At 43.8% G+C, this 26,843-nt stretch overlaps 1 protein-coding gene across 27 annotated transcripts in view; it reads left to right on the top strand.

Moving 5' to 3' along the window:
* Positions 1–26,843, top strand: part of KALRN (kalirin RhoGEF kinase) — a 640,493-nt gene that overhangs the window by 168,483 nt on the left and 445,167 nt on the right. For all 27 annotated transcript variants that reach the window (XR_004989615.2, XM_036447859.2, XM_036447857.2 and 24 more), the window contains exon 2: positions 26,405–26,479. Coding sequence is in view for 26 of the 27 variants with exons in the window: in XM_036447859.2 (XP_036303752.1) it covers positions 26,405–26,479 (75 nt within the window). In the remaining variant the exon portion in view is untranslated. The remainder of the gene's footprint in view (positions 1–26,404; positions 26,480–26,843) is intronic.

Genomic DNA, 26,843 nt, shown 5'->3' with positions numbered 1-26,843 from the left:
TTAACTGCCTCCGCACCTAAACTAGTGTTCTTCCTGTTTCTTACCCGCCAGCTTGTTAGGGGAACTCTTTATGGAAGTCAGAAGTCAGAAGCTTGGCTAAGGGAGAGACATTCTTCCTCGTTCCTTTGTGTCTTTGTAACATTTGCCTTTACTTTGGTAAGTTTTTGTTTGAAGTCTGCATCCAGACACTCTTTCCTTCTACCCGCCCCCTCCCACCCTCCTGAAATGGCAGCATAACACTATGTTGCCTTGCCCATGGGTCCACATAGAAAGGTGTAGCTAGTAAATGATGTGCTGCTAAATGTTTCCAAGGAGGAAGACAAGGCCTGATGATAGCCTTGGTAGCCTTTGCCGATTTCCATTGCATAAATACTCCTAACAGTGGCTGATTTCAAGCTACCAGCCTGTTCAACAACCAGCGCAAAAAATGCTGAAAATTACAGTTGTCTCTTGGTAGCCAGAACAGACAGGTTCTCCCTCTGCTGGCTGTAGTTAGTGGTTTATGGGAGGATTCCATTCAGCTATGGTGTTCTACACAAATGAGGATCGTTCGTACAGTCCTATTTGCCAGTTATCTGACTTTCAGCAAATTGCTTGACCTCCATGAGCCTCAGCTTCCACATCTATGAAATGGAGGTAGTCTCTGACTCAAGAAAGAATAAAGAGGGCTTAACGAGGTAATTACTACAACAGGTCTGGCATTTGTTAGGTGTAAAGCGAATGGTTACTCCCCTCTCCAACCTCACGGAGACACAGAGCTGAGAACAGTGGAAGGTTTTGAACTTTAGGTGCCATCTAAATGGACAGAAATGCCTGCTGATGGTTGGAGATGCACTGGAGTAAGGCAAGTAAGAGACAAAGCCAGGGATTTAGATCTAGGAGTCAGAACAACAGTAGTATCTTGTGTTCATGTTCCTCTCTAAAATTTACCCAGTGTTTGTCAGAGGTGTGGAATTGGGTGAACTCTTTTATTTTTATTCATTTACTGGAGACCCAGTGCATGAAATTCACGCCTTGGGTGCTGTCTCTCAGCCTGGCCTGCACCCTCTCCAATCTGGGACCCCTCGGGGGATGTCTGACTGCTGCAGGGATGGGGACCTAAACTGGCAGTTGGACATCCCTTTCACAGTCCTGGACTGCTGGCTCCTAACTGCTTGCCTGCCTGCCTGCCTGATTGCCCCTAACTGCTTCTGCCTGCCACCCTGATCACCCCCAACTGCCCTCCCCTGCCAGCATGATCACCCCCAACTGCTTTCCCCTGATGGTCTGATCTTGCCCCCAACTTTTCTCCCCTGCTGGCCCACTCGCTCACAACTGCCTTCCCCTGCAGGCCATCTTGTGGCAGCCATCTTGTGATGATGTTGCAGCAGCATCTTGCGACAACTTGTGATGCGACCTAGGCTTTTATTATATAGGATTCTTTATTGAGTTTATTGGGGTGATATTGATTAACAAAATTATATAGGTTTCAGGTATACATTTCTATGGCTATCATATATTCATTATTACTTTTAAAAGAGACCATGTCTACTCATTTACAGAATACATTGGCACTATGTGTAAGATTTTGGGATGGAGATAGAAAGTAATTTCTTCAGTCTCTACAGTTTGCCACACTTACATTTCACCAAAATTGACGTCACCAATGTCAGGGTTGGTCTGTACTTTTTGATCATCCAGGTTGACTGCTGTAATCACCTGCAAATATCAGGGGTAATGCAATAGAAACTTATTTCTTGCTCATGTCACAGGTGGCAACCAAGGACCCACATTCCTTTCATTCAATGACCATTGTCCCTTAGGATCTTGGAGTCCTTTACTGGAATCTCTGCACCCAATCTTTGAGGAGGGGAGAGAGTGTGAAGGACACATAGTGGGACAATTTCACAGGCCGGTCCTGGAAGTAGCATATCATACTTCTGTCCACATGCCATTGCTGGAGCAGTCACGTGGCTGTTCCTGATTGCAGGGAAGGGTGGGAAATGTGAGTTGTGTCCTTCAGAAGAAAAGGGGATGGCTTGCTGAGCATCTGGCCAGTCTCTGGCCCATTTTCACATGACTTGGAAGAAATAGTCACCACGATGGACATAGGTTACTCCAGGTGGCCACAGACTTCTTGTGCTTAGCCTCTAGGGTTTTCTAGGTAGTGTGGCACGTGGAGAAGTCTGATCCTATCCCCACAGTCAGAGATTTCATCCAAGTTGGATTTAACAGTTGTTGAATTTGCTATGTTTCATGAGTTCTCTGAACTTTCCAGGACTGGAGTGTTTTGCTATCTGTAGCAGCTGGTTTCAAGTTAACACTTGAGGATGGTAATAATATTTGCTGGTGTGTTTATAATTACCACATCATTAACAGTCAAGGGGGTGGGGAGTTTCATGGGACTTTTTATTTTAACTTAGCTACTTGTTTTCTAAAATACTTCAGACAGTCAGTTTTGGGATGTTTTAGTCACTTGCCTACATGAAGAAAACTGACTTCCCACCTCAGAACAAGATTGGCATTGCCACTTTCAAAGGGGTTGGCGGAATGTGTGGCTGGGAGCCCAGGGATTGCTGAGCTGGCCTGGAAGAGGCGCACGGTCAGCTGTGAAATACATGAGATCTAATGGAGCATCACAAAAGCTCCTTTAGGCCAGCATCACCAGCCAAGATGGGGCAGGGAGATTTGGGTAGTCTTGGGTTGGGGTGGGGGTGGGGGTGGTGACTCCAGATTTTGCAAAAGGTGGAAGACACTGAGTCAGGTGAGTCAGTGGTCCTACTCTGGGGCCATCAATCCATTCCTGGCAGCTCCTCCCATCCCTGCCCCCCAAGGCAGTGACTTAGAAGGCACAGTGACTAAGACATATTTCCTTCTAGTCCCTATCAGGAGAGGGGCATGGCAAGGGATGAGAATGACCCTGAACAGTCAGGTGGGGTTTCAGATCACAATGGTAGCTGCAGGGTATAAGCTGCAGCACTAGGCAGGAAACTGAGGCAAAAGCTCAGCAGTCTGGCTGTCCTGTGATGCATAGAAACTCGGGCTGGGTGCTCATCCCAGGCATGTCTGATACTGTGCCTGGGCTGCACCAAACACAGCTAGATCCCCATCTAAAGGGATTGATGCTCAGATGTGCCTTGATGCAGGTGACTCGGAACTTGATGAGACAGATCCATGTGATAGGGGGGTTTGTGCACAGGCTTTCATATGGGGTAGACCTGAGTTAAATTCTGACTCCATCAATTCCTAGCTCTGTGGCATTTGCTCTCTCTAATATTTAGTTTTTGACCCATACAGTGTGGGAAATAGTATGTACCTCATAGGGGTACTTGTGAGAATTAAACAACATAAAATATATAGGGTACTTAGGGAGGCTGTACATAGTTAGGAACCTTTAATCAGGGCGACATCTACTGCAGAATCCGCAAAAGCATCAAGAACAACAATAGCCAGGCAGGTTTGCAAAAGCAGGGGCTGAAATATGGGCTCTTGTGATACTTGATTTACAAAGCCTTAGTTTTTGTTGTTGTTGTTGTTTGTTTTTAATCCTCACCTGAGGATACATTTTTATTTTATTTTTTATTTTTATTGATTTTTAGAAAGAGAGGGAGGAAGGAAGAGAGAGAGAGAGAAACATCCATGTGAAGGGAAACGTTGATTAGTTGTCTCCCATAGACACCCAGATTGGGGATTGAACCTGCAACCTTTAGTTTTACAAGGATGACACTCCAACCAACTGAGCCTCCCAGAAAGGGTTACAAAGCTTTTGTTTTGTGAGGTGAGTTGTCACCAGGGTGTCCGTGGTGCCTCAGTTATGGTTGTTGATTTCACCAGCTGGGCTTTCCACAGTGTTGTTTAACATGCTCCCCTCTCCCTCCTCCCGCCAGTTAGGTGTGTTTAAAATGGAAAGTAGAACTATTCAGTCAGCCCACATCCTGGCTACTCAAGTCTATTTGGCACTTACTTCCTAGTTTGAGGGCCTGCATGCCCTTTCTTCTAGAAGCCTGCAGCATGATTATCACACATTGTCTTCTAACACATATGTAGCTGGAAGCACAAAAAGATCCCTAAAAGGGTAGAAAGGGGCTTTTCCTGTACTGGCACTCAACCTCTAATGGTTGGAAGGTTGAACATAAATTGCTTTGACCTTGAGCTTTATGTAGCAGTGAAGTCTTGAGGGCTGCCCAGCCTTGGCAAGGGGTTGGCCTTCACTTTTAAAGACAAGCAGGATGGCTTATGAAAGGAAAGGACTTCTTCAAGAAGCTTATTGGTTTTTTTACTTGTTTGTTTGTTTGTTAGTTTGTTTGTTTTTTAAGGCCCTATACAAAAACTTAAAGGAAGGGCAGGTGACTGGATTAAAACCAGTAGGAAGCCAGTTTGTGAATAGGAATGATAGAGGAGGGTTTTGGGTTGTTGCTTAGAGAAGCTGGTCTATTGTTAAGGGAGATGGAGAAGCTAAGGATACAAGCCTTCAATTCTGCTTCCACTGTCTTAAGCCAAGAGAATACATTTCAAATTGTGAAATACAAAATACATCTGTACTAAAAAAAGGGTAATATGCTAATTAGACCGGGAGACCTTCCAGACATCTTTCCAGACAAAGCCATGATGATGGGGCCGAGGCAGAGGTGGTTAGGGGACATCAGGCCAGGAGGTGAGGGCAGTTGGGGGTGATCAGATGGGTGTTGGGGGGCAGTTGGGAGCAAGCAGATGGGCAAGGGGGGCAGTTGGGGGAGATCAGGCCAGAAGGGGAGGAGGTTGGGGGCCATCAGGCCGGCAGGCAGAGTGGTTAAGGGCGATCAGGCAGGCAGGCAGGTGAGCAGTTACGGATTGCGAGAGGGATGTCTGATTACCAGTTTGGACCACAGGGATCGGGCCTAAACCAGCAATTGGACATCCCCCTAAGGGTTCCAGATTGGAGAGGATGCAGGCCGGGCTGAGGGGTACTCTCCCTCCCCTGTGCACGGATTTTATGCACCGGGCCTTTAGTTATTCATATAATAATGGATGGCTAAGAAGCTTAGATGATAGTATAAGAACCAAGCTACTTAGTCGGCATAGCCATAGCTGCCATTGATTACCCACCTACTGTGCGCCATTTCACCAGCTGTTTATATGTGTTATATCTGTATGAGTTTGGTGTTATTGGCCTAATTTTATATATGAGTCCACAAGGCCCAGATGAATTAAGCATACTGGGTTTCTAGAAGGAGAAGAATTGAAACTTATCTGTTCACCTTCCCACACTGCTTTGAAAATGGCTCTGTCCTAAAGAACTGTATCCTGGGCTGCTGAAGGAACTTGCCTATGCATCACAAGGAAATCATTAAGAAATCATTGAGTACATATGGGAAAATTCCCAGAACTTGAAGAGACTGGAATGGATAGATTCAGGAAACTCTAGACTTGCAAGTTTGACCTTATTACCTGGCAAAGTCCTAGATTTCTAGCTTTCACACTAATTGGCTGTGTAACCTTGGACAAATGACATAACCCCCTTAGGCTTTAGTTTATTTGTCCATAAAATATATGCTTGTATCACCCTTATCTCTAAGGCCCCTTCTAGTTCAAAGTATTTCATCCTAATAAATTCCTTTAAAGTATCCATACAGTGTTAGTGTTTCAGCCCTATGTCCACCAGAGAACTCATTTTTGCTTTGTATCAAATGCTTCAGCCTTTCTTCAAATGGTAAAGGGTTAAGAAGATGGAATTTGGAGTGAAACAGGGTTAGTTCAAATATCACTTCTTTCACCGACTAGTTAAATGACAGCAAGCACATTTTGAAACACTTCTGTACTTCAATTTCTTCCCCTGTAAAAATGTTGATATTTTACTTATATTTCTATTTGTTTCATAAGGTTGTTTTAGAATTAAGTGAAATAATATAATGCTACTATAAAACACTAGTCTCAGTGCCTGTAATATTACAAGTGCCAAGGAAATGCTAGTTGCCACATTTCATTGATTCTAAGAGGTCCCTTCTCTCCCACATTTTACCATCTCTGAAATCATTTTATAGCTTGTGGTGTGTAGTACTGTAATTGCAACAGTTTTTTTTCTTTCTTACTGTACATAAGCTAATTCTTCATTTCACCATTAATTAAATATGGTATTTCCCCAGCATGATTCTCACCCAGAGGTTCAGTCATCATTTGTCTGGCTCTTTCATTTTACTGGTGTTGAAAATGAAGGCAAGAAAGGGGAAGAGACTTTGAAAAAGTCACAAGGGGAACTTGGGTCTTCAGATTTCTGGTCTAGTGTTGTTCTCCACGTTAACACTGTAGTAAACCTGACTCAGCTGCTCTTTACATGCCTGGACCCCTGTCGGATGGTGAACACTTCCAAATCTACCTATGGAATTTGATGGAAGGATTTGAATCCTGGCATCTCAAAGCTGGAATGATTATATTGCTGGCTACTCATTCCACTTGAACAAACACAGAATTATGACATTTTAGAGTTTAGGGAGGCATTTTTTCTGTGGTTGTTGTAATGCTTGCACTTTTGCAGGAGTCTGAATTTACAAGGCACACTCTCTGGAAACAGTTACTTTTTCCTAGCTATGTGTCATCAATTCTAGGAGCTGACAGCATGTGGATGATTGTGTCTTAAATTGTCAATGGTCTATACAATTTGACTGCTTCCATGTTTGTACAGTTGAGCCGGGTGACAAATCAATCATATAGTCTCGATACTATTTATTCACTAATTAACTCATTCACTCCATCACCTAGCTTTTACTGGATACCTGCTATCTACCAGTCACATAATTGCAGTTAATTCTCACAGTAGCCTTATGAAATTAGTGTTACATTTTGCAGATGGGAAAGCTGATGAAGAGTGAAGCTTAGTGACATTTTTTTGAGGATCCTCCATATGGAAAATGGGCTAGGACATTCCAAAAGCAAGAGAAAACTTTATTGTTATAAGAAAAAATGTCTCAAAACTGAAATAGCAATATGAGTTATTTTACACTGCAAGATGTGAACAAATATCAAAATATACCCTTAGCCTATAGAAAAGAAATCAAAATAATCTTTGAGTAGCTTATTAGCTTCAAACACCAATTACATCAGACACTGTTAATTGAGCTGATGGATCTCAGAGCAGTTCACATCCTTGTCTCATACAAAAGTTGAATGTCAGGTGTTGAAAATATCCAGAGGGCCTGGTCTTTTTCTGGCCTCTGTAACCATCTAATTTCTCTCCTCTTTGGCCTCATTTTAATGAATGATGCTTTATGTGAAGAAGGCTGTTTTTATTAGAGGCTTTCCATCCAGACATTTCTAAAACTCTTTTTTTTTATGGGCAGGAATTTTCTTAATCAGGTTGTACCTAAAATTTCAAGTAGAGCAAAGCATGTCAAACCTGTTTGCTAAAGGGGCTTTTTTCGTGACAGAATGTTCTCCCAGTCTTTGGAGTGACTTCTCACCTTGCCTTGTATTAGATCGTGAGCTTCAAAGCCACTGGGCAGGTTGGCTTCTTGTTATGTTGAGAAGCTTGATTTCTTGTTATGTTTGAGTGGTCAGCTTTTCATTGCCTTGATAGAGAAGGATGGACACTACCAAATTGAGCATACATGCAAGTTTTCAAGTCGCCTCCTGAAAATGTGGGGTCTCACCGAAACCGGTTTGGCTCAGTGATAGAGCATCAGTCTGCAGACTGAAGGGTCCCAGATTTGATTCCGGTCAAGGGCATGTACATTGGTTGTGGGCACATCCCCGGTGGGGGGTGTGCAAGAGACAACCGGTCGATGTTTCTCTCTCATTGATGTTTCTAACTCTCTCTCCCTCTCCTTCCTCTCTGTAAAAAAAATCAATAATATATATATATATATATATATATATATATATATATATATATATATATATATATATATTAAAAAAATGTGGCGTCTCCTAGCTTTGTAAAGACAGTTTCCCTTGAGGGGACCCGAAGATTTCCCTCCTCCTGTAGACTTCTTGGCCTTCTGGCACAGCTGCCCCCCAACGTGGCAGAGGCTCAAAGCGCATCTACATCAGGTTTGACTACTAGTAACTGAAGACTTTGGTTCCCATTGGAAAATTTGATACAATTTCAAAATATTAGTAGTCACACTTTTGACGAAACAAGACGAGGAGACAGAAGTCACTTCTTTCTTCCTTCTTCTCATGTGCTTAGACCAAGGACAGCCATCTCTGTGGCTCCCTGCATGGCAGATCTGTGTGTTATGAACTCTGGGTCCTTGCTGGCTGAGCCTCTTGCTGGTTGTGTCATGGCTGTTCCTTTATTCATTCAGTATTGGTTACGAGAACATTCCCTGTACATCCCACAGGAGCACTTGACATAGACCCTGCCTTCAGGGAACTTAACCATTGTGGCATATCTACCCACCTAAATGATTAGCAGGCAGTAGGACTTCTCTGCAGTGATGGAAATGTTCTCTATCTATGTCTCCAAAATGATAGCCATTAGTAGTTCAAGTGTGACTAATGTGACTGAGGGACTGGGTTTTAAATTTTATTCAATTAATCAAAATTTATGGGCCTAGCCAGTGGCCATAGACAATGGGGGTTTGGGGGGGGCATATCTAGGGAGGGGTTTGGGATGGGAATGGGGGAATAAGGACAATTATGTGAGACCATAATCAATTAAAAAATCAATAAAATATATTTTAATAAATAAATAACAAACAAACAAAAAAATTTAAATGGCCTCGTGTACCTAACAGATACTGTGTTGATAGCAAAGCTCTGAACTGTCATCTACCCATCCTTGCATTTTAATAGGAATGCATGTGGTTGGAGCAGAGAATGCTTGACTAAGATTGGGTTTCTCAACCAATGACGATGAGACCTTGAGTCCCTTCCACTCCCTGGACCTCTTATTGCATCCTGTAAATGAAGGACTAGCAGCTCTGTAAGGACTTTAGAGCTACGGCATTCCGTATGGTTCTGGCCCCTGATGGGTGTCCTAGGAAGGGGAACATTTTGTCCAGTGACCTGAGAAGAAAGAAGGTTGTTGTCTGTTCAGCTCACTAGCATGGGCTGTTTGTAAAGCCACTGGGCACATTTAGCAATTCTTCCTGGGTGAAGGTAGCGGGAGGAGGTGAGGGGAAGTAAGGCTGTATCTGGGAAACTGGTGAAAATGTAGAGGCCATAGGCCATAGCCCATTTTTGGGGCAGCCATCCATCACCTTATTGGGGTTGCAAGCGTATATATTCAGTCTTCAGAAGAGAAAGAAAGTGGAAGAAGAGTCTATTCTGGGGCTGGGATTTCATAAAGAACTGAGTGTCCCACCCAAACTGGTTTGGCTCAGTGGATAAAGTGTCAGCTTGCGGACTGAATGGTCCCATGTTCCATTCCGGTCAAGGACATGCACCCTGGTTTCAGGCACATCCCCAGTATGAAAGAGGCAGCTGATGGGCTTTTCTCTCATTGATGTTTCTAACTCTCTATCCCTCTCACTTCCTCTCTGTAAAAAAAAAAAAAATCAATAAAATATATATTTAAAAAAAAAAAAGAACTGAGTGTGTCTCTAGGTTTTGTTTATTATGGCATATGGAGTGTCCTAGTGGGTGTGCTGAGACATAGGAATTCAGGGAAGTATCTTTGGTTATTTTGACACAGTCCTCACCCCACATTAGGAGTCGTGTGCCCTGTGTGCTTTGAATGGGAACATAGCTACCCACTCACCCAACATCTAGCCCCACACTTGCCCTGCAGTATTACAGGGTTACAACCAGCACATCAGTGTACTCAGACCTGAGACACCAGGGCAAGGCAGGTAAGCATGGTATGACCCAGGCTTCCTCTGATCATGGTACAGGAGACTATCTCCCCCTGAAGTTGGTAGTGAGGGTGGTGTTGGTAAGAGGGTGTTAGCTTGAGCCTAAAAGCACAGATATGCTTCCAGATCAGAAAGGCATAAAATCTGTAATTGCTTCCACAGAAAAGCTGCAATAGAGACGTGATAGCTTAAACCTTCGGTTTGTATAGGGCTTTGCAGTTTGGAAAATGCTTTACCTTGAATTACTCCTTACTGGGGTAGTATTGACATAACCACTTGAGGAAATAGAGGGCAGAGAGGGCAAGGAGCCTCCTCAAAGTTGCTAAGTTGATATGAGTTGAATGCAGGTCACCTGACTCCAAGCCTGGTTTCCTTCCTGCTGCCTCATGGGGCCCAGAAGCTGCATGAGTGGCACAGTCCGGAAGTGCTGACAAAGGACATGTCACCAAGAGCTTGGAGTGCTCATCATGTTGTGGATGAGGACTTCAACAGACATCCAACAAGAACATAAGATGTCAGGCCAGTGACTACAATTAATACTCACCACTATGCTGCTGTAGGCAAGCTGCTGGCTGCTCTCTCTCAAGCCAATGGGTCTTTACCTTCTACCTGTGAGCTCACAGGAGCCTCAGTTCCAGGTTTCAGGAGTGGCAGTGACACAAGTGGGGAGCATTCTGATGAGGAGGCTGTCTTCCCTCCCTTCAGTGGTACTTCTGCTGACTGTGGTGCTATAGCTGGTCACTTCTGGGCAATAGAAATCTCATGATTTTCCTGCCTGGTCTAGGAAGGCTTCCTGGAGGAAGAGGCACTGACAGCCCAGGGCCCTGCTTCTTATTCTGGGGATTAACCTCAAAGAACAAATTACAGAACATGCAAATAAATTGCAGGAGAGGAAGATGAACATGGAGATGAGAAGATCAAAGATGCAGAGAATTGTAAAATCCAGACAACAGAGAACAGAGTGGTTTAATATAGATTTGAATTTGCGGTGTTTTTTCATATGGTCTTCTTGTAATTATACAGCATTAAAATTTTAATACATATTCATTGTAGAAAATTTGAAACTATGTGCATATATAGAAGAAAATGAAATATTTCCATAATCCCACAACCCAGAAATACATAATAGCCATATATGAGATCATACCAAATGGCTTATTTCTGAAGGTAAGAAACCAGCTGAGTCTTGGCAATTTCAAATGATTCAACCTAACATATGTATAGTTTATGTATCATTAGTATCCTAATTTTTACTTAACATATTTTGAGCATTCTTCCATTGAAATTATAAATTACTCAAAAATAAAAGTTTTAATGGCTGATTGGTGATCCATTTATAATTATCTCAAGTTTACCTAACTCGTTCCCTTTTGTTGGACTTTTGGGACTGCAATAAAAGCTACTGCTCAAAACCCCTTGTCCCCAAATATTTGTCCTCAGTTCCCCATTAGTTCCTTGGGGTAGATAGACATCCAGAAGGGGAACCACTAGGTCACTGGTTATGCACAGTTTTATTATTCACAATTCATATTCCCAAATGCTTTCTGGAAAGGTTGTAGCAATTTTACTTCCACTTAAAGGGCTAAGGGCAGGCAGGGCTAACCATGAACTCTTGCCTGCATGGAGGATTGTTGCCTTTTCAACATCTCTGCAAATTTAATGGAAACATCTCATTGTTTAGTTTGCGTATCCTAGATTACTAATTAGCTAGATTGCTTTTTAAAAATGTTTATTAGCCATTTCTCCTTTTTTTGAAATGTGTATTTACATTCTTTGCCTGTTTTTCATAGGGAATTGTATTAGTCCTTTCTCTGTCAGGTTTGTTGTAAATATGTTCCCCAGCTTGTCATTTATATTCCAAATTTTGTTTACACTTTGATGTGTAGTTTACAATTCTCCACAGACAAGACCATCAGTAGTTTTCTTCTTGATTTCTTTTCAATGTGTTCATGCCTAGAGAGCTCTTTCTCATTTGTGGATCAGCTAAATACTCATCCATATTTTCTCTCAAAGTGCTTTTTTTAATGCCATTTTTAAGATTGGATCTCTAGTCTGGATCGAATTTATTTTGGTGTGTGGTATGAAGTTGTGAGGATTAACTTATTTTTTCTTTTCAAATAGTCAATTTTTCCAATGCCTTTTTCTGAATAAATGCCTTTCCCCCCATTGTTTTAGATTCTTCCCTTATCATATTACTAGGTTCTTAAATATGGCATGTATGTATTAGGTCTATAAATCAGCCTCCATTCATTTGTATGTTAATTCTTGTGTTTGTTCTACCTTTTAATAATTGTAGTTAAGTTGTTTTTTAATATCTGGTAGGGCAGGCCCAGCCCATTATTCATCTTTTTTCCAAGAAAATATTTAGTCACTTTCATTCATTAATTTTTCCAAATGGAAGTCTAGTTGAAGATCCCTTTGGCACATAACAGGTACTCAAAGATGAATTCAACAGGTATCTGCTATAATATTTATTTTTTTAATCTAACGACATTGATTTTATTTGAATTTTTGTTTTTACTTGAAGCTTCTGTAATGTCTTGCATTCTTGAGATAAACCCCATTTGCATACCTGGCAAATCTTTAAATGACATTTAATGAAAAATTAATTTTCTTCTTGCAGTTTTTTTGGTATTCAGTACCTTTAGCTGTAAGTCGCTTTTATTTGTGATGAATGGTAGCCATTTTTCATTTGCCATGGAATCACTTCACAGAGTGAACAGCTGTGTAACACAGTTGTCCTAAACTTTAAATAAGTTTGCTTTTAAAATGCTCTTTGCAGATGGTGTCATATTATAATAACATAATTATTAAATTTTTAAAGTGCATGAATATTATGCAATGATCCTGTTTATGGAAGATTAATATACAAAGGAGGGAATTTGTGCTTCTTAAATTATTTCAAGAATAAATAAGAAAAATTAGATCATGAAAAACATTAAAGAAACATTAACAACATCAGCCAAAATCTCATTTTTCAAAGGCAACCACTGTGTACATGTATGTGTGTGGTTTTTATACACACACAAACAGAAATTTTCCATGGCATTAATTATTCATGTTCTACAGTGTCATATTCAGTGGCTGGGTAGAGTGGCTCTACCATGGATTATTTTGCCACTCCCCTGTGGTTGAATAGCTTTGCTGTGATTTTACAGTAGAATAGAGCCATAATAAACATCTTTACTCTTACCTTAACATTATTCTAGTCTTTAACATATAAACTGTGCTGTGAGCACACATACACCCTCATCCCTGGGCAAGGCAACCTGATGACTCCCTAGTCATGGCAAGGGCCCCGTATCTTTAAGGAGCTGGGAAAGAGCCATGAGGACCTCCTCCTGGAAGTGTTCTGCTCAGATGTCTGCTCAAATTCTAAGTATTGGAGAATGAATGAGAAAACAGCTTCAGACAGCATGGAACAGAGAATTTCAGCAGTGTGGGACCCCTTATTGTTTGGTGCAGGTGGATTTGAGGGTCTGACTCACCCTAGTCTGCATTATTTGCCACTCGCCTGTGCCTCCACACCTAGCTCTGCAATCTCTCTAGCCTTTCTTCCTCTGTGAACTCCCCCTTCACAATGGCCTAACAGCTCAAGGCCAACCAAAGAAAAGATCCTCAGGCACAGACTCTCCTTAGGCCTCTGGTTCTTTCTCCCTACAGGCAGCTGGGGCTCTGCTTGGGACTTTGAAGGTGTTGTCTGAGGTAGATGTTGGGGCTACCTCATTGCAGCTTATTATCGGATGCATTTTCAGTAGGGGTGCTTCTCAGAAATACCACCTGGACCTGGAACCCACCTTTGTCTGGAACCCAGCCAAATAAGAGCAGGGTGGGGGAGAGGAGCCAGGGAAGAAGGGATAGCCCTATTAGCCCCTGGCCTTAGAGATCAGTGTGGGAAGGGTTCCCATGATCATGGCCCTCTGACGCAGAAAGAAGGTGCTAGTGCTCAGTCAGCTCACTCAGTATCTGGCTGCATCCGAGGAACCCGGCTAGGAGTACAGGAGTGGTTGGAGTGCTTGCCCAACAGCCCAGATTGGGTAGGGGAGAGAAACAATAAAATTCAGAGGAACCACACAGGTGAGTGGTATGTAGTGAGAAGTTGAGGAGACAGTTTTTAGCCAATGTTTTCTGAATTTACTCCATTCACTTACTCATTTATTCACTCACTTGTTCATTCATATAATCACTTATCATTGAACATCTATTTGCCATGCCCTGTGCTAAGTCTGCCAAGATGAAGAGGGAAGAGGAAGGAGCATTATATTAACTTAGCATCAGCTATGTGTCTGATGCCTTCAAATAGATTTTCTCCTTTGATCATACTGTGTTGTTATCTTCTAGGAGGCAACAAAGACTCAGAGAGGTTAAGTAGTTGTCCAAGGGTACACAGCTACTAAGTGCTTACTCAGGGCTGTCTCTCAGGATGTGCCTGCCCAGGGAGAGCTTGCCATCTCATGCAGAAAATGGCTTGTTGAGCAAAGAGTGGCCAGACATGCCCGGCTGTGGCTGCCTGACTAGGAACATGAGAGCCCCTTTCTTATTCTGCTTATTCTAAGAGATCTTTTGAAATAAATTTACAGACCCATTTGGCTGGCTCTGACCCTGATCATAACTCTCATGGATCCAGAAAATTCAGGTTGTCATTCCTCTGCTGGCAGGGGCTAGAGACCAGTCTTCAGTTCGGAAGACTTCTGGGAGAGGTACTGCCATGGCCTTTATAAAACTCATTTCACATTTAACTTCAGTTCTCCTGGTCCTCAGGAACTCCACAATGAGAGAGAACAGAGCCACCTCTGGTTAAGCTTGTCCTTAGAGCATAGGATCTTGTATACAGCCTTCATCTTCCACCACCTGCCTCAGCTTCCTGTTATCCAAGTGAAGGAATCTGAATCATTTCTTTCCTCTAGTTTAGGGGTGTCGAACTCAATCAGAGAAGGGGCCAAAATCTAAAATCCAGCCTAAATCGCGGGCCGAATGGTTTACTGAACAGTCATAAACTGTCATTGTGATGGAAACGCAGCGGAGTGCAGTGATGACAGCGCGGTGCGGGCCACATTGCAAGGCCTGGCGGGATGGATTTGGCCCGCGGGCCTTGTGTTTGACACATGTGCTCTAGTTACTTTCTGTACCAGCCCCATCAAAGTATTGGGTCCCAGCTAAACCATGAATGTTAGAAACTGGGCTGTGAGTGAGGCAGGTACGGAGTGATAGGATCTAGTGGTTAGCACTTGAGACAAATGAAAGGGTCTCATTTTGACTTTGTTTTAAACCAGTAGTTCTCAACCATTTTGGGAGCCCCTTTCAACCTCTTTGAAAATATGATGAAAACTAGAATTACACATATTCTCTTATCAGAAAAAGAACACATATGGACATACATGCAATAATTTGCATGCAGGTTTATGAGGTCCATGGCCCTCCCCAATGACACACATTTTTGAGGCAGAGTTAGGAAGCCTGCTTGGCTCACTAGGTGGTCCTGGGATGTGTGGCTTAGTATGTCCTCTAGTGAGCAGAGTGGAGGGTTACATAGGCAACCCCTTGCAGATACATCTTACCTCCTTGTTTTCCATAATTCTGGATAAGGATTCTAGTTTCATAAGGTATTCAGATTATACTTGACTTTGTTATTGCTTCTTTTTAAGGAAATGGCTTGACAAGTCAGACTCTCTCCTGATCTTGGTTAATTTCTATTTTATGCTGGCTCTTTGTTATGCTAGGTCCACAGGGGAACTTCATTACTTCTCTCTGACAAATATGTACTCATCTCTGTGTTACTCTCCAGAGGGTCTGAGTCAGGAGAGGAAAATACCTTGTCTTAGCTACTCTTCTGTGCTCCCCTAAACCAACTGGAGAGACCTCGATATTTACCAACATTCTGTGCAGTCCAGGACCTTGCTGAGGAAACTATAATCATTTGCCTTTTCTGTAGTTATTGCTCTTTCACTTTTCAGATACTTTCTTAGAGTGCAAGTTTTATTTTATTATCCCTTTGGGATTTTCTTATATGTATGTATGCACTTCTATCATTATGTTACTTATATGATATTAAAATTATATGTTGATGTATCTGATTCTCCCCCTAAACAAAATGTCACTTCAGGTAAAACAAAAAAAAATCTGCATTTTTAAAATCATTTTACCCACAGGGACTGGAAATTTGTCTGATATATTGGTGCTCAATAAATATTTATTGAACTGAATAAGGAAATGTTTAGCTAACCAAGGTGATAATTTAAGGAGAGATTTAAAAACTCTAGGCCAACTCATCTACCTAAGATATAGTGAAGCAGTTTATCCAGAAACCTAAACATGGTATTGGAGTTCATGCTGTCTCATGTCCATAAAAGGTGTGTGTGTGTGTGTGTTTGTGTGTGATGTTCTCAGACTTTTCTTTCTGAGTTACTGCAGTTTCTTGAAAACAATACCAGAACAAGTATTTTTATTCTCTATAGTAATCTCTTTATGTCTATGCTTTTTAACACTTATTTACATTCGTGTATCTCCCTGATAAATCTTAGTGTCTGTTTTATCTTGGTCTTTCTCATTTGGTTCACATATTCCGGGACAAACTGGATAGTAGCTATTCCAAGTAGTGACTACACAGCTATTCAGGACCAAGGACAGCGGCACACATGTCTCTGAAGGGGGATAAGGTGCTTTGGTCTCCTCAGGTTTATTCAGTAATATGACCTTTAGGTGTGGCCCTTCTCATCTGTTGGGTTACAGTTCTGCAATCATTGTTATTACTTTGGCCCTCACAGTTCCCTGTTTGTGGTGGGCCTGAGCCCGGTGTGTCACTGTGGCATTGCTTCCACAATGGGCATGGTAGTGAGACTTGCACAGCTATGGAATCAGAAAGCATGGAGTAGAGCAGGGAGAGCTCTGGGTTGGGTGAGAGAGACTGCTCCAGGAGGGTCTCCTGTGAGGGTCTTCTTCTCTGAGCTCTGCAGTTGGCCTCTGTTGCTGCTGTATGCCACCTAAACTTGCATTTCAGGCCATGGGAAATGGGGAGGGGGGAAGGCATTGGGAGGTGCTGGGCCATTGTATGTTTGGATGCCTGCCAGAGTGCCTTTCATAATGAGAGGGACAAAGGTGGCTTTTCACATCCACAGTTTCATCTTGAACTAAAGTCATTGTACCCCGATTAAATTCACATTAATTAAAATTAAAATGCTATTGATGGGCACCTGGGAAAGAAGGCAGGGGATCGAGAGTGAGGGTCTCCACAGCACACACTTTCTGCCTCTTCATTCTCTCTAAATACGTTACAAAAGCAAAATATACAGCTAATGTTCAACAGTTGATTCTTATTCGTCACTGACTAATTCATCACTGCCTAATGTTCTGTGTTACTTTGAGGACCCATCCAAGAATAACGCTCAGCATAACAAAAAGACAATAAATCTTTCACCATCACCACCACTCATGAGCACTTTAAATTACCGGTTCAGTTAGCACAGAATCAGTTTAAAAAAGAAGTGATGGGCAGATATAATCACGTTTGAAGTGGCTATTTTCTTGTGTCTAGGGTACACCGAATGATGTCAGCTTTTCTGAGGAGGGAGGGGGGATGAGAGAGCCTGTGTGTGTTGCAGCTGAGGTCTCAACTTGAGGTAATCTTAAATGTTGTGAAGAATAAACAGAAACGGTTTGCTCATTAGCTGGGCTTAGAGAGGTGTTACCCACATGTGTAAAGTGCTAATTATTAGTGATCTTTAATGGAGCTAATTTAACAATAGTAAGTGTTACATATTTCTGCTCTTCAAAAGTAGCCCATTAACCAGGCCTTTACATGTGATATTGACTTTAGAAAGTTAATATTGAAATTGGCCTCAATTAGAGTTTACCGGGGAGTGTGAGAGAGAGATGGAGAGGCGGGTAGAAGTAGGCACAGGGAGGGGCCAGGGGGAGAAGAGGCACAGCAGTTATTAAGCATCTTTTTGTGGAAGGCACCATAGCACTGATGAGTAAGAGTCAGTCCTTGGGTCACTCATTACGCACCAGCTGTCTGCAGGCACTGGAGATGTGGAGATAAGCACCCAGTCCCTAGAGTGTGGAGTCTAGAGAAGGGTCCAGATGCAGCAGTGATGTACCTGCCATTGATATACAACTGGGGGTGGGGAAGGGCTTAGGGAAGGCTCCCTGGGGGAAGTGCACAGCTCACTCTAGCACAAGGCAGAAAACAGTCACTGTGAAGAGTGATGTTCAGATGCATGTCAGAACTGGAGAGGAGACAGACATTGCTTCTCTCTAGAGTAAAGACTGGCCAATCTGGCTGTCATCTCAAATCCCTAGTTACTGCCTCACATTGCACGAGACCTTGTCAGTTTGCTTAGAAAAGCTTAGCAGCTAGCATTTGCCAAAGAGGAGCCCTTGCTTGTTTGTTTTTCCTCTCCCCCTGTGCATTGAAATCAGGTAGCTGAGGTTCATAAATGTCCTCCTCTTACAAGTCCCGTGGCCCAGGGTCAGGGCAGAGAGCTCTGCTCCTCAGGGCGTGTCTCTCCTCCACAGCTGCCGCTCACTCCAGGCAGGAGCACACTGCCAGGGCGGGGTTGACATTTGTGTTGTGTGTGGTGAGAGACAGGTGTGGGAGTTGGCCTCACAGTGGGCAGATGGATTCCCAGGTTGGGGAGAGTCAGGTGGATCTCCACACTGTGCTGTGTGCTGTGTTGCAGACATAAAGCTGCCCAGTCTCTTTCTCTGCTGGATTTACCCCTTTCTCTTAGCTCACACTTCCTGCCTTATACAATAGTAGCTGTTTTAACGAGAGCTCCAAGGGACATGTTTATAGTCACTGGAGGAGTTTTCCAACAGGCAGTTTCCTCAATAGCTCATTAGTATCTATAAACAGGAGACATTAGTGTGTGTGTGTGTGTGTGTGTGTGTGTGTGTGTGTGTGTGTGTTCTTTTTCTCCTGCTCTTACCATTTTCCTTTCATTCTTGTCATCTCTCTTTTCTTTTCTTGTGTTAATATAAAAAGGGGGGAAAGAGAGGGTAATGAAGATCTTCACCTCTACCCACAGATAGGTTCCTTCCCATCTCCAGCTGCGCTGACAGTGTCTCCTCCTAAGGGCTTTGCCCATGTAGTCCTTATGGAGAAGGGACCGTAAGTCTCTTTCCTCTATTATTTAGTTCCACATTGCATCTTCATGGGGATCTTACATGAACTTCCTGGTGCTTCCTACTGGCCTGGAAGTCTCCCAAGAGGTACCTCACAGCAAAACTTCCTCCTGACTTAGGGAGAAGATAAAAAGAAACAATGATCCAGTGTCCCTGTATTCCAGCATTCACCTCAGCAGGTGCCTCGTGTCCCACTCTCTATTTCCTTGAAGACAGACCAGGATGTGATGTGCAGGTTGGGGTGAGAGCCTGCTGGATCCAGCTCTGCCTGGAGTCACAGCCTTGCTCTGGGACCACATTCCACCAGCTCTGGCCCTTGCTCCTGGCTCTCTGAGTTTCCAAAGGCACTTGCAACCACATCTTTGCTGTCACCTCTTTCAGAGCCCACCCTATTAAGAGGTCAGGGTCAGAGTGAAATCACCTTCATGCCCTCCTTTCTGTCACTCCCTAAGTCTGCTTTTTTGTTCACCCAGTAAGCTCTCTCCATCACTGGCAGCCAACTCATTCGCCCCTCCCTCTTTGCCTTGGCTTGTGTTGCTCCCCACCAGAACACTATTCCTTGGCCCCTCCTTTATTCACAAACCAGTTCAAAGATCACCTCCTTGGGGAAGCAGCCCTGATGATTCGCCTCTGTCATCCTTACTCATCTTCCTAGGATCTGTGCATGCTCAGGTTCAGTTCAGTGTTCCCCGAACCCTTTGCATGTGACTGGCACTGCAGTAGGTGCTTGGGTAGAACAAGGGGCCAGATGTGGTCCTGCCTTCAAGGTGCCAGGATTAGATAATGGGGGGGGGGGTGGTAGAAGGAAAACACCGAAGTACTTTTCAGGAGGAATGGTGTACAAGGAACAGACAGGGGCATCTCAATATGACCAGAGGTCAGGGAACCTGCACAGGGGACATGATGGGTTAGACAGAGTTTTAAGGGGCAGAATTAATAGAAACAAACCACCGAATTGATACTTGGGATGTAGGAGTGGTAGAATCTAGGATGTTGCCCAGGTTTCTGTTCTGGTAACTCAGCGGATGATGGTACCAGCAATCAGGATGTAGAAGATACAGGGCAGCCACTTTGAGAGCAGGATGGGAGAGTGTTTGTTAGAATCTTGTTGTGTTATAATCAGAGTTCGGTAGCTTCCTGGTGTTGGGGAAGTGAGTGCTAGGTGTGTTATTAGGTTGGAGACTCTCAGAGGGCAGAGACTGGGTCTCCCCTCTGAGAAGAGAATGGCCTGACATGAGCAGTGTGTTCTCATGTGGAGCTCCCTGTGGTGGGGACACCTCTCCTTCTTCTCTTTTCCTTTCAGTGTTGTCCAACGTCCAGGGCTTTGAACCGTGGGTGAGAGAGGCACAAACCATCTAGCTCCTTTGTCCTCCAGGGCCAGCTCAGAGATGGCATCTTGGTCTATATATGTATACCATATTTTTCGGACCATAAGACGCACTTTTTTCCCCCCAGAAGTGGGGGGAAAAAGTCCCTGCGTCTTATGGTCCAAATATAGCCTACACATATACTTTTAAAAAAAAGTTTTTTTACTTGCCCGGCTCTGTGTGGTCTCTGTGTGCTTGCCCGGCTCTAAAATGGTTCTAAATGCTGCTGTTTACTTTACAGGGTTGATTACATGTGTTTATGACTGTGATGTTGGGTTTTAATGCACATAAAATATTTTAGGACACTATTTGTTTCAGAATCTTTTTTTCTTCATTTCCCTTCTCTAAAAACTGGTGCGTCTTATGGTCCGGAGCATCTTATGGTCCGAAAAATACGGTAAATGGTCAGTGACAGTACTTATGGTACTGAGAGCAGCGAGTAAAATGGGTCTGAGGGGTAATGGGAGAAATTTGTTGTGAAATGAAAATATTTGATGCATGAAAGAGTGGATGAAGCTACCCAAATTCTGGGCAGTTTGGACAGGTATTATTCAAAAGCATTTCTATTGCCCCCCCCCCCCAAACAAACAAATGAACAACAACAACAAAAACACACACATACACAAAGAAACAAAATCAAGACCTGGTCTAGTCTCAGTGCCCTGGAAAGGGAGGTTATCTCTCTTCTGAATAGCATTTTTTTATTCAGGAGCTGAATCTGAGCGATGGGCTACAGGGTAATGGCGGACCCTCTGGGATTCCCAAGGAGGAGATGGGAGGGGTGATAAACAGCACAAGATCAGATTCCAGAGGTTCTGCTTAGCTGAGGCTAAAGGATGCTTTTATCTATCTCTGCCTCGGAGGCCACTCTGGAATAGAAAAATGTACTTCTGTGTCTGGCACGTCCCCAAAGGTGAAGTGCATGTGGATCACCTGGGGTTCTAATTAAAATGCAGGTTCCTGAGCTAGCAAGTCTTGGGTGGGGCCTGAGATTCTGCATGTATTCTTATGGATTTCAGAGAGGAAAGGAGAGGGAGAGAAATATCAAAGATGGTGAGGGAATCATTGATTGACTGTGTCCTACACACCACCTACTGGGGATGAAGCCCGAACCCTGGCATGTGCCCTGACTGGGAATTGAGTCCTGACCTCTTGGTTCTCAGGTTGATGCTCAACCACTGACCCACGTGAGCCGGGCAGAGATTCTGCTTTTCTAGCAAGGTTCTCACTGGCTGGTGATGCTTATTACACTCAGTGGCAAGGCTGTAGGACTCATCTTTAGGAAGTCTTTCTTTTGAGCCCTCTTGTATTCTCTACGATGATGCTGTATCTTAGATAACAGCTCATTATCCTTTCTACATACCTGTCTTCTCTGCCTGCAAGCCCCCTAGAGAGCTACCCTTTATTTGTCTTAGTATCACCAAAGCCTAACATAAGACCTAGTGCTTAATAAGGAATTGGTGAAAGAATAAATAGAAAACTGTCCAAATTGTGTCCAAACCACGGTTTGGCCTATTGGGCTCTTGGACTGCTCTCTGCACTATAAGCCAGACTTCTACCTGGGGGCAGACTAGTCAGTACTTCAGCACTGCTTTGATGGAGGCTCCATGCTGGACACAATAAGAACAGAGTGGGAGAAGGAGGCAGAGACCTGAGCATTGGGGAATTCACCATCTCAGTGGTGGAACAGGGTTCAGGCCCACTTGAAGCAATGCTAGAATACTTACACAGTAACTTCTTAATACGTGAAAATCAAGGGAATGTGACTGGAAACCGAAGAAAGTAAAGAGCAACCCATGGGTGTCCTGGCAGCTTACACTTCCAAATGCCTAACCTTTAGTTGCTTGCTTCTTCCCTTGTTGAAACTGGGATTGCTTTCTGGAGGAAGTTGGCATGGAGCACAAGGCACCCCGCTGTGTGGGGACTCACTGCCATCCCAGAGCCACAAAACCATGGATGGGAACTGTGACACCAGCCCTGCTCGTGTGCATGGGGCCACAGAGAGGCCAGGAGCCAGCGTGAGCATGACTGGCATGGTCCGGCATGGAGAATGGTGACCAGACAGTTGGAACAGGCAGCAGCAATGTCAGCGTTAACACATTTGGAGCGAGGCGTAGGCAGAAGTGGGGCGTGGAGAAGACCCATGCTGGAGATCCTGGGGCGATGGCAGTGGCAGTCTTTACTTTCCTCATAGATGCAGAGCATTTCAACTTGGCTAATTAAACGGGAACAGCAGGCTGGTAATTTTGCCAGCAGTGGGACACGGATGGTGTGGGATTGGCGCTAAACGCCAGTGGAGCATGCCTTTGTCCTTAAGAGAAAACACAATCCTCACATTGGGTCAGGTCCACGAGGGTGCCCCTCTCGTCCTTTTTATTCCCTTAAAGGAACACCAAGGGGTTAGGGGATTGTGTTTCTTTTCAGGCTTTCTTTTGAGGTCACAAGAGGCCTACTGTTTCAACAGGCTTTTCTTTAAAGGGGAAGCTGGTGTATGGTTGGTCGAGAGTTTGTAATCTGCGTTAGCAAACATCCCTTATATCGGAGGTCGCAATCCCAGTTCAGGTCTGCCTCCCAGATGGTCTTTCATCACTAGTCTCCCATTTTGGTGATTTGTGCTTTGAGCATCACAATCCCTGACCTGATTCCTGGGGAAGAATGGGCTGGGAGGCCAGGGAAAAGTTGTTTTATCTTCAGAAAGTACACTGAATCTCATTAGGGAATTTGTTCCCAGTACTTCCTCTCAAAGCTTATTGATCTGATCGTCTGAGGATGTTCACGGCTAATGAATATGAAGAAGAGATTTGGAAAGTCTCAGTGCTGAGTGGTACTCTGGAGATCATCTGCTCAGGTCACCAGCGCTTGGTGTGACGGACGAGGCCATTGACCTTGCGCCAGTCACTTCAGGAAGGGTTAACCATTCATCCACTTATTTATTATTTCATCAAATATTTATTGACCATTTACTAGAAGTCTGCCCAGACATGTACCTGACAGTGAAAACATGCCGCTATTTGATTGGTCCTGTTTGCGTCAGCCTTCAATGAACTTCCCCTTCATTACAGATTCTGACAGCTGGTTTTACAGTGGCCCTGGGGGAATTGATTATGTAGGATCTCCAGCCAGGGCAAATAGGTTTTCTATGTGAGGTCACCAACTTCTGAGCTGCTGAGCTAATTAATTTAGCTCCTCTTGGCCTTACCTAATACATAGTTTGTTGAAAAGTTATTTGTAATTCAATTATGGCAAATGGAAAACTAATTTCAACCACTCAGGCAGCTTTTATTTAAAGAGACCCCGGAGCAACTCCTTTTGTAATGTGAAAAATCTTATTGTTGCTGGAAATGATCGTCCCCTAGTTAAGGATTTTGTAAATTTGGACATTTTGGGGTTTCTTAGAGGGGTACAGCCTGGCAGATAGCACAGCCACGGTCTGAGCTAGATAGGGAGGACGCTGGCCCCGAAAGAGGAAACCCTAGGAATCTTAGACCAGCTCATCCCAAGGTGCTGACATTTAGTGGAGCCCATGGTTGCAAGCTGCACGTTCAAGCTGCTCCCTTCTCTAGGGTCCTGGAGCCTGGAGGGGAGAAGGAAATGGTGGGCATGATGAGTGGGTGTGAAGATGAGATTTGGAGCTCCCTCTCCTTTTCCATAGGTGGGAACGAGGAGGGAGTAGGATTGGGCAACCTTTTGCTTCTATGCCAGCAAATTCTGAACTCTTCCGTGGGGCCTGGACTGTGTGGAATTAGAGTTTTATTTTAACACAGTAGGGGGGGAGAGGAAGAGCAGTGGGAAAATAGGACAGGAGTTTAGGAGAGAAGAGGATTATGTGGATTATTGTTATACAGTAAAATCTCATTAGTTGGGGCCTTACTGTTTTTGAATTTGTAAACTATCTGGAAGAAGACAGGGCTGAAGTTTAGATTTTCATATTAAATTTCTTTTCTATATCAGTGATTTTCAACCCTTTCATTTCTTGGCACACATAAACTAGTTACTAAAATTTTGGGGCACACCAAAAAAATGTATTTTTTTATTTTATGATCCAATGAAAAGTTGGTATAATTTTGATTTATTCACCCCGGATGCCTATTGTTGTGTTAGCTGCTGTCATTTTTTTATTTGACAATCTAAGGGAAAAGAGGTCAGTGCCCCGAATAAATAGTTAGATATCGCATGTTTTAAAAATTCTTGTGGCATATCAGTTGAAAATCGCTGTTGTATAGATATGAGTAGTGTGTCTATTGATGTAGAAGAGAATGTTTTAAAACTGATGGATAGAAAAACATTTCACACATGAAAATAAGCTATTTTGATGCAGAAGCATCACTTTACACAAGCAATTCATGCATTAATTAAAGATGATTCCTGTCTAGTTGGTAAAGCCTGATAAAGTGCTTCCTTACCAAGGAAGCTGAAACTTGTCCTCATTGCATGAGGGTAAAAGCAAACCAGCCTGTGTATCTATTTGTTATTTCTGTAATAATTTATATTTGTCCCAATTGGTTCCTACTAGTGAGGTTTAATAGCTTTTCTGTGTTGGAAGATAAAATCAGAGCCTAAAGATCTATAGAGACTAAGGGTAGAAAGTGCAAAACAAGGCCTAGAATTAAACTTTCTTTTTTATGGTGTTATTTTTTTCTATTGTCTAAGGCAGTGGTTCTCAACCTTTCTAATGCAGTTCCTCATGTTGTGGTGACCCCCAACCATAAAATTTATTTTCATTGCTACTTCATAATTATAATTTTGCTACTGTTATGAATCATAATGTAAATATCTGAGAGAGTTGGGAGTCACCACCTGAGGAACTGTGTTAAAGGGTCGCACATTAGAAAGGTTGAGAACCACTGGCCTATGGTTTTCTTAAAGTGAGCCTTGCAGTGAATTATTCCAGCATCAGGTACTATGGGCCAACTTGTAAAGAGAAGCAACTGATGAATGAAAAGACTCACTGTCTTCATTTAGTGAAAAATGAAAAAGAAGAAATAGGTGAAACTGTCAGAGACCCACAGGAACTTTGTTTTGGATTAGGGTGTGACCAGACGACTGGTATTTGGGGATATATCGCTTCTGTTCTATGGTTGAGTGTGCAATGGGCTCATTTCCCATCCTTAGGCCAGTGATCTTAATCCTGGTTGTTGTCAAAATTCCCGACAATATTGGATCTCTTGAACTTGTCAGTGTTTAGGGGTTGAGACAGCCTTGAGTGGGACTGTCCTGCCCAGCATGTTTCTTCCTCTGTAGATCGTCACATTTGCACTGCAGGAGAGTAAGCCAGGAGCAGAAAGGCACGAGGGGGTGTCCGTGGGCTCTGGTTCTGTCTCACGGGGCTCACATAGAGCTGCCTCTCTTCTGGGGTCCTCTGTGCCATGTCCCCTGAGGTGACACACAGCTGAGGCCTGGGTGTGGGCTGGCTTTCTTGGAAACTCCTTCTGGGGTACTCAGGTTTAATGACAGGGCACCATGGGCTGACCTGAGGTTTGGGGTGTGTGGAAGCTGGTTCCTCTCTTCCCATGCATCTCACCCCTGGCTGGGTTGTCCTTTGCCTCCTGAGGCTACTCTTTCTCGAGGCACGTGGTTATCTTCCATTCAGTGTGAGCCCCACGCCTCTCCCTCCAACCCCCTAACAGGAACTCAACAGCACCCCAGAAAGGACTTTTCAACAGAGAAGCGAGATGTAAGCGGAGACGAGTTGCTGAAGAAGGGAGTACATTTTCTTACCAGGAGATTGGTGTCTTCCACCTCCTGCTTGCTGAGGGCTGATGATGGCGATGCTAAAGGGAAGGGGGAGAGGCGTGGAGAAGGGTATCACATTCAACTTCGCTTTCCATGTGGGGATTTTTTTGTGGTTTTCTTTCTCTGTTCACAGAATGAAGACTCATAGTTGCTGTGCCACATAGAGGAAAGGCAAATAGAATGACTTAGGGCATTGTGGTCCCTCTTGATATTAATGACCCTATTCAGATATTTGCTGCGTGCTTTCTGTGTACCAGACCCTGAGCTGGTACTAGAAGTGGACCCTCTCCTGTTCCATTGGGCCGGGCTGCAGGGCCTGAATAAGACATGACTTTCTGGCCCATGGTGTGGTTGGGAGGCTGAGGATGGGGCCCAGGGACTCCGCCACCTGCCTTCTTTCACTCTGATTTCTTCTGTCTTGTTGTCCCACAGGTTCTTTTCGGAATGATGGTTTGAAAGCTTCTGATGTCCTTCCCATCCTAAAGGAAAAAGTGGCCTTCGTTTCCGGTGAGTGCCTGTGGAACCTTTCTCTGCGATGGACCCAGAGAAGCTGTGCGTGTGCGTGTGCATGCCTACATGCATGCACATGTGTGGCATTCACTTCTTTGTGGGTTAGTGGGAGAGAAGTGTGGGTGGAATGGATGCTGGAAGCAGCAGCTTCCTCTCTACAGAGAAGAGAAGAGGGAGCTCTAGTCCCAGCTGGGTGTTCTAGAGGATGCTTACAACCACAGGTGGATGCGCCCACCTCACACCTCACACCTCACCCACACACATACCTCACCCTGTCCATGCTCCCAGGCCCATCTGGTCTACAGGAGCCACTGAAGCCCCTTGGAGAGAGGCTCCAGCTGGAGTGGTCTGTCCACATCAT

This window comes from Pipistrellus kuhlii, unplaced genomic scaffold, assembly GCF_014108245.1.
Source record: "Pipistrellus kuhlii isolate mPipKuh1 unplaced genomic scaffold, mPipKuh1.p scaffold_m20_p_2, whole genome shotgun sequence".
NCBI classification, from domain to species: domain Eukaryota; kingdom Metazoa; phylum Chordata; class Mammalia; order Chiroptera; family Vespertilionidae; genus Pipistrellus; species Pipistrellus kuhlii.
Note: the sequence above shows the minus strand (reverse complement) of the source record. Positions and strands in the feature narration are given on the sequence as shown.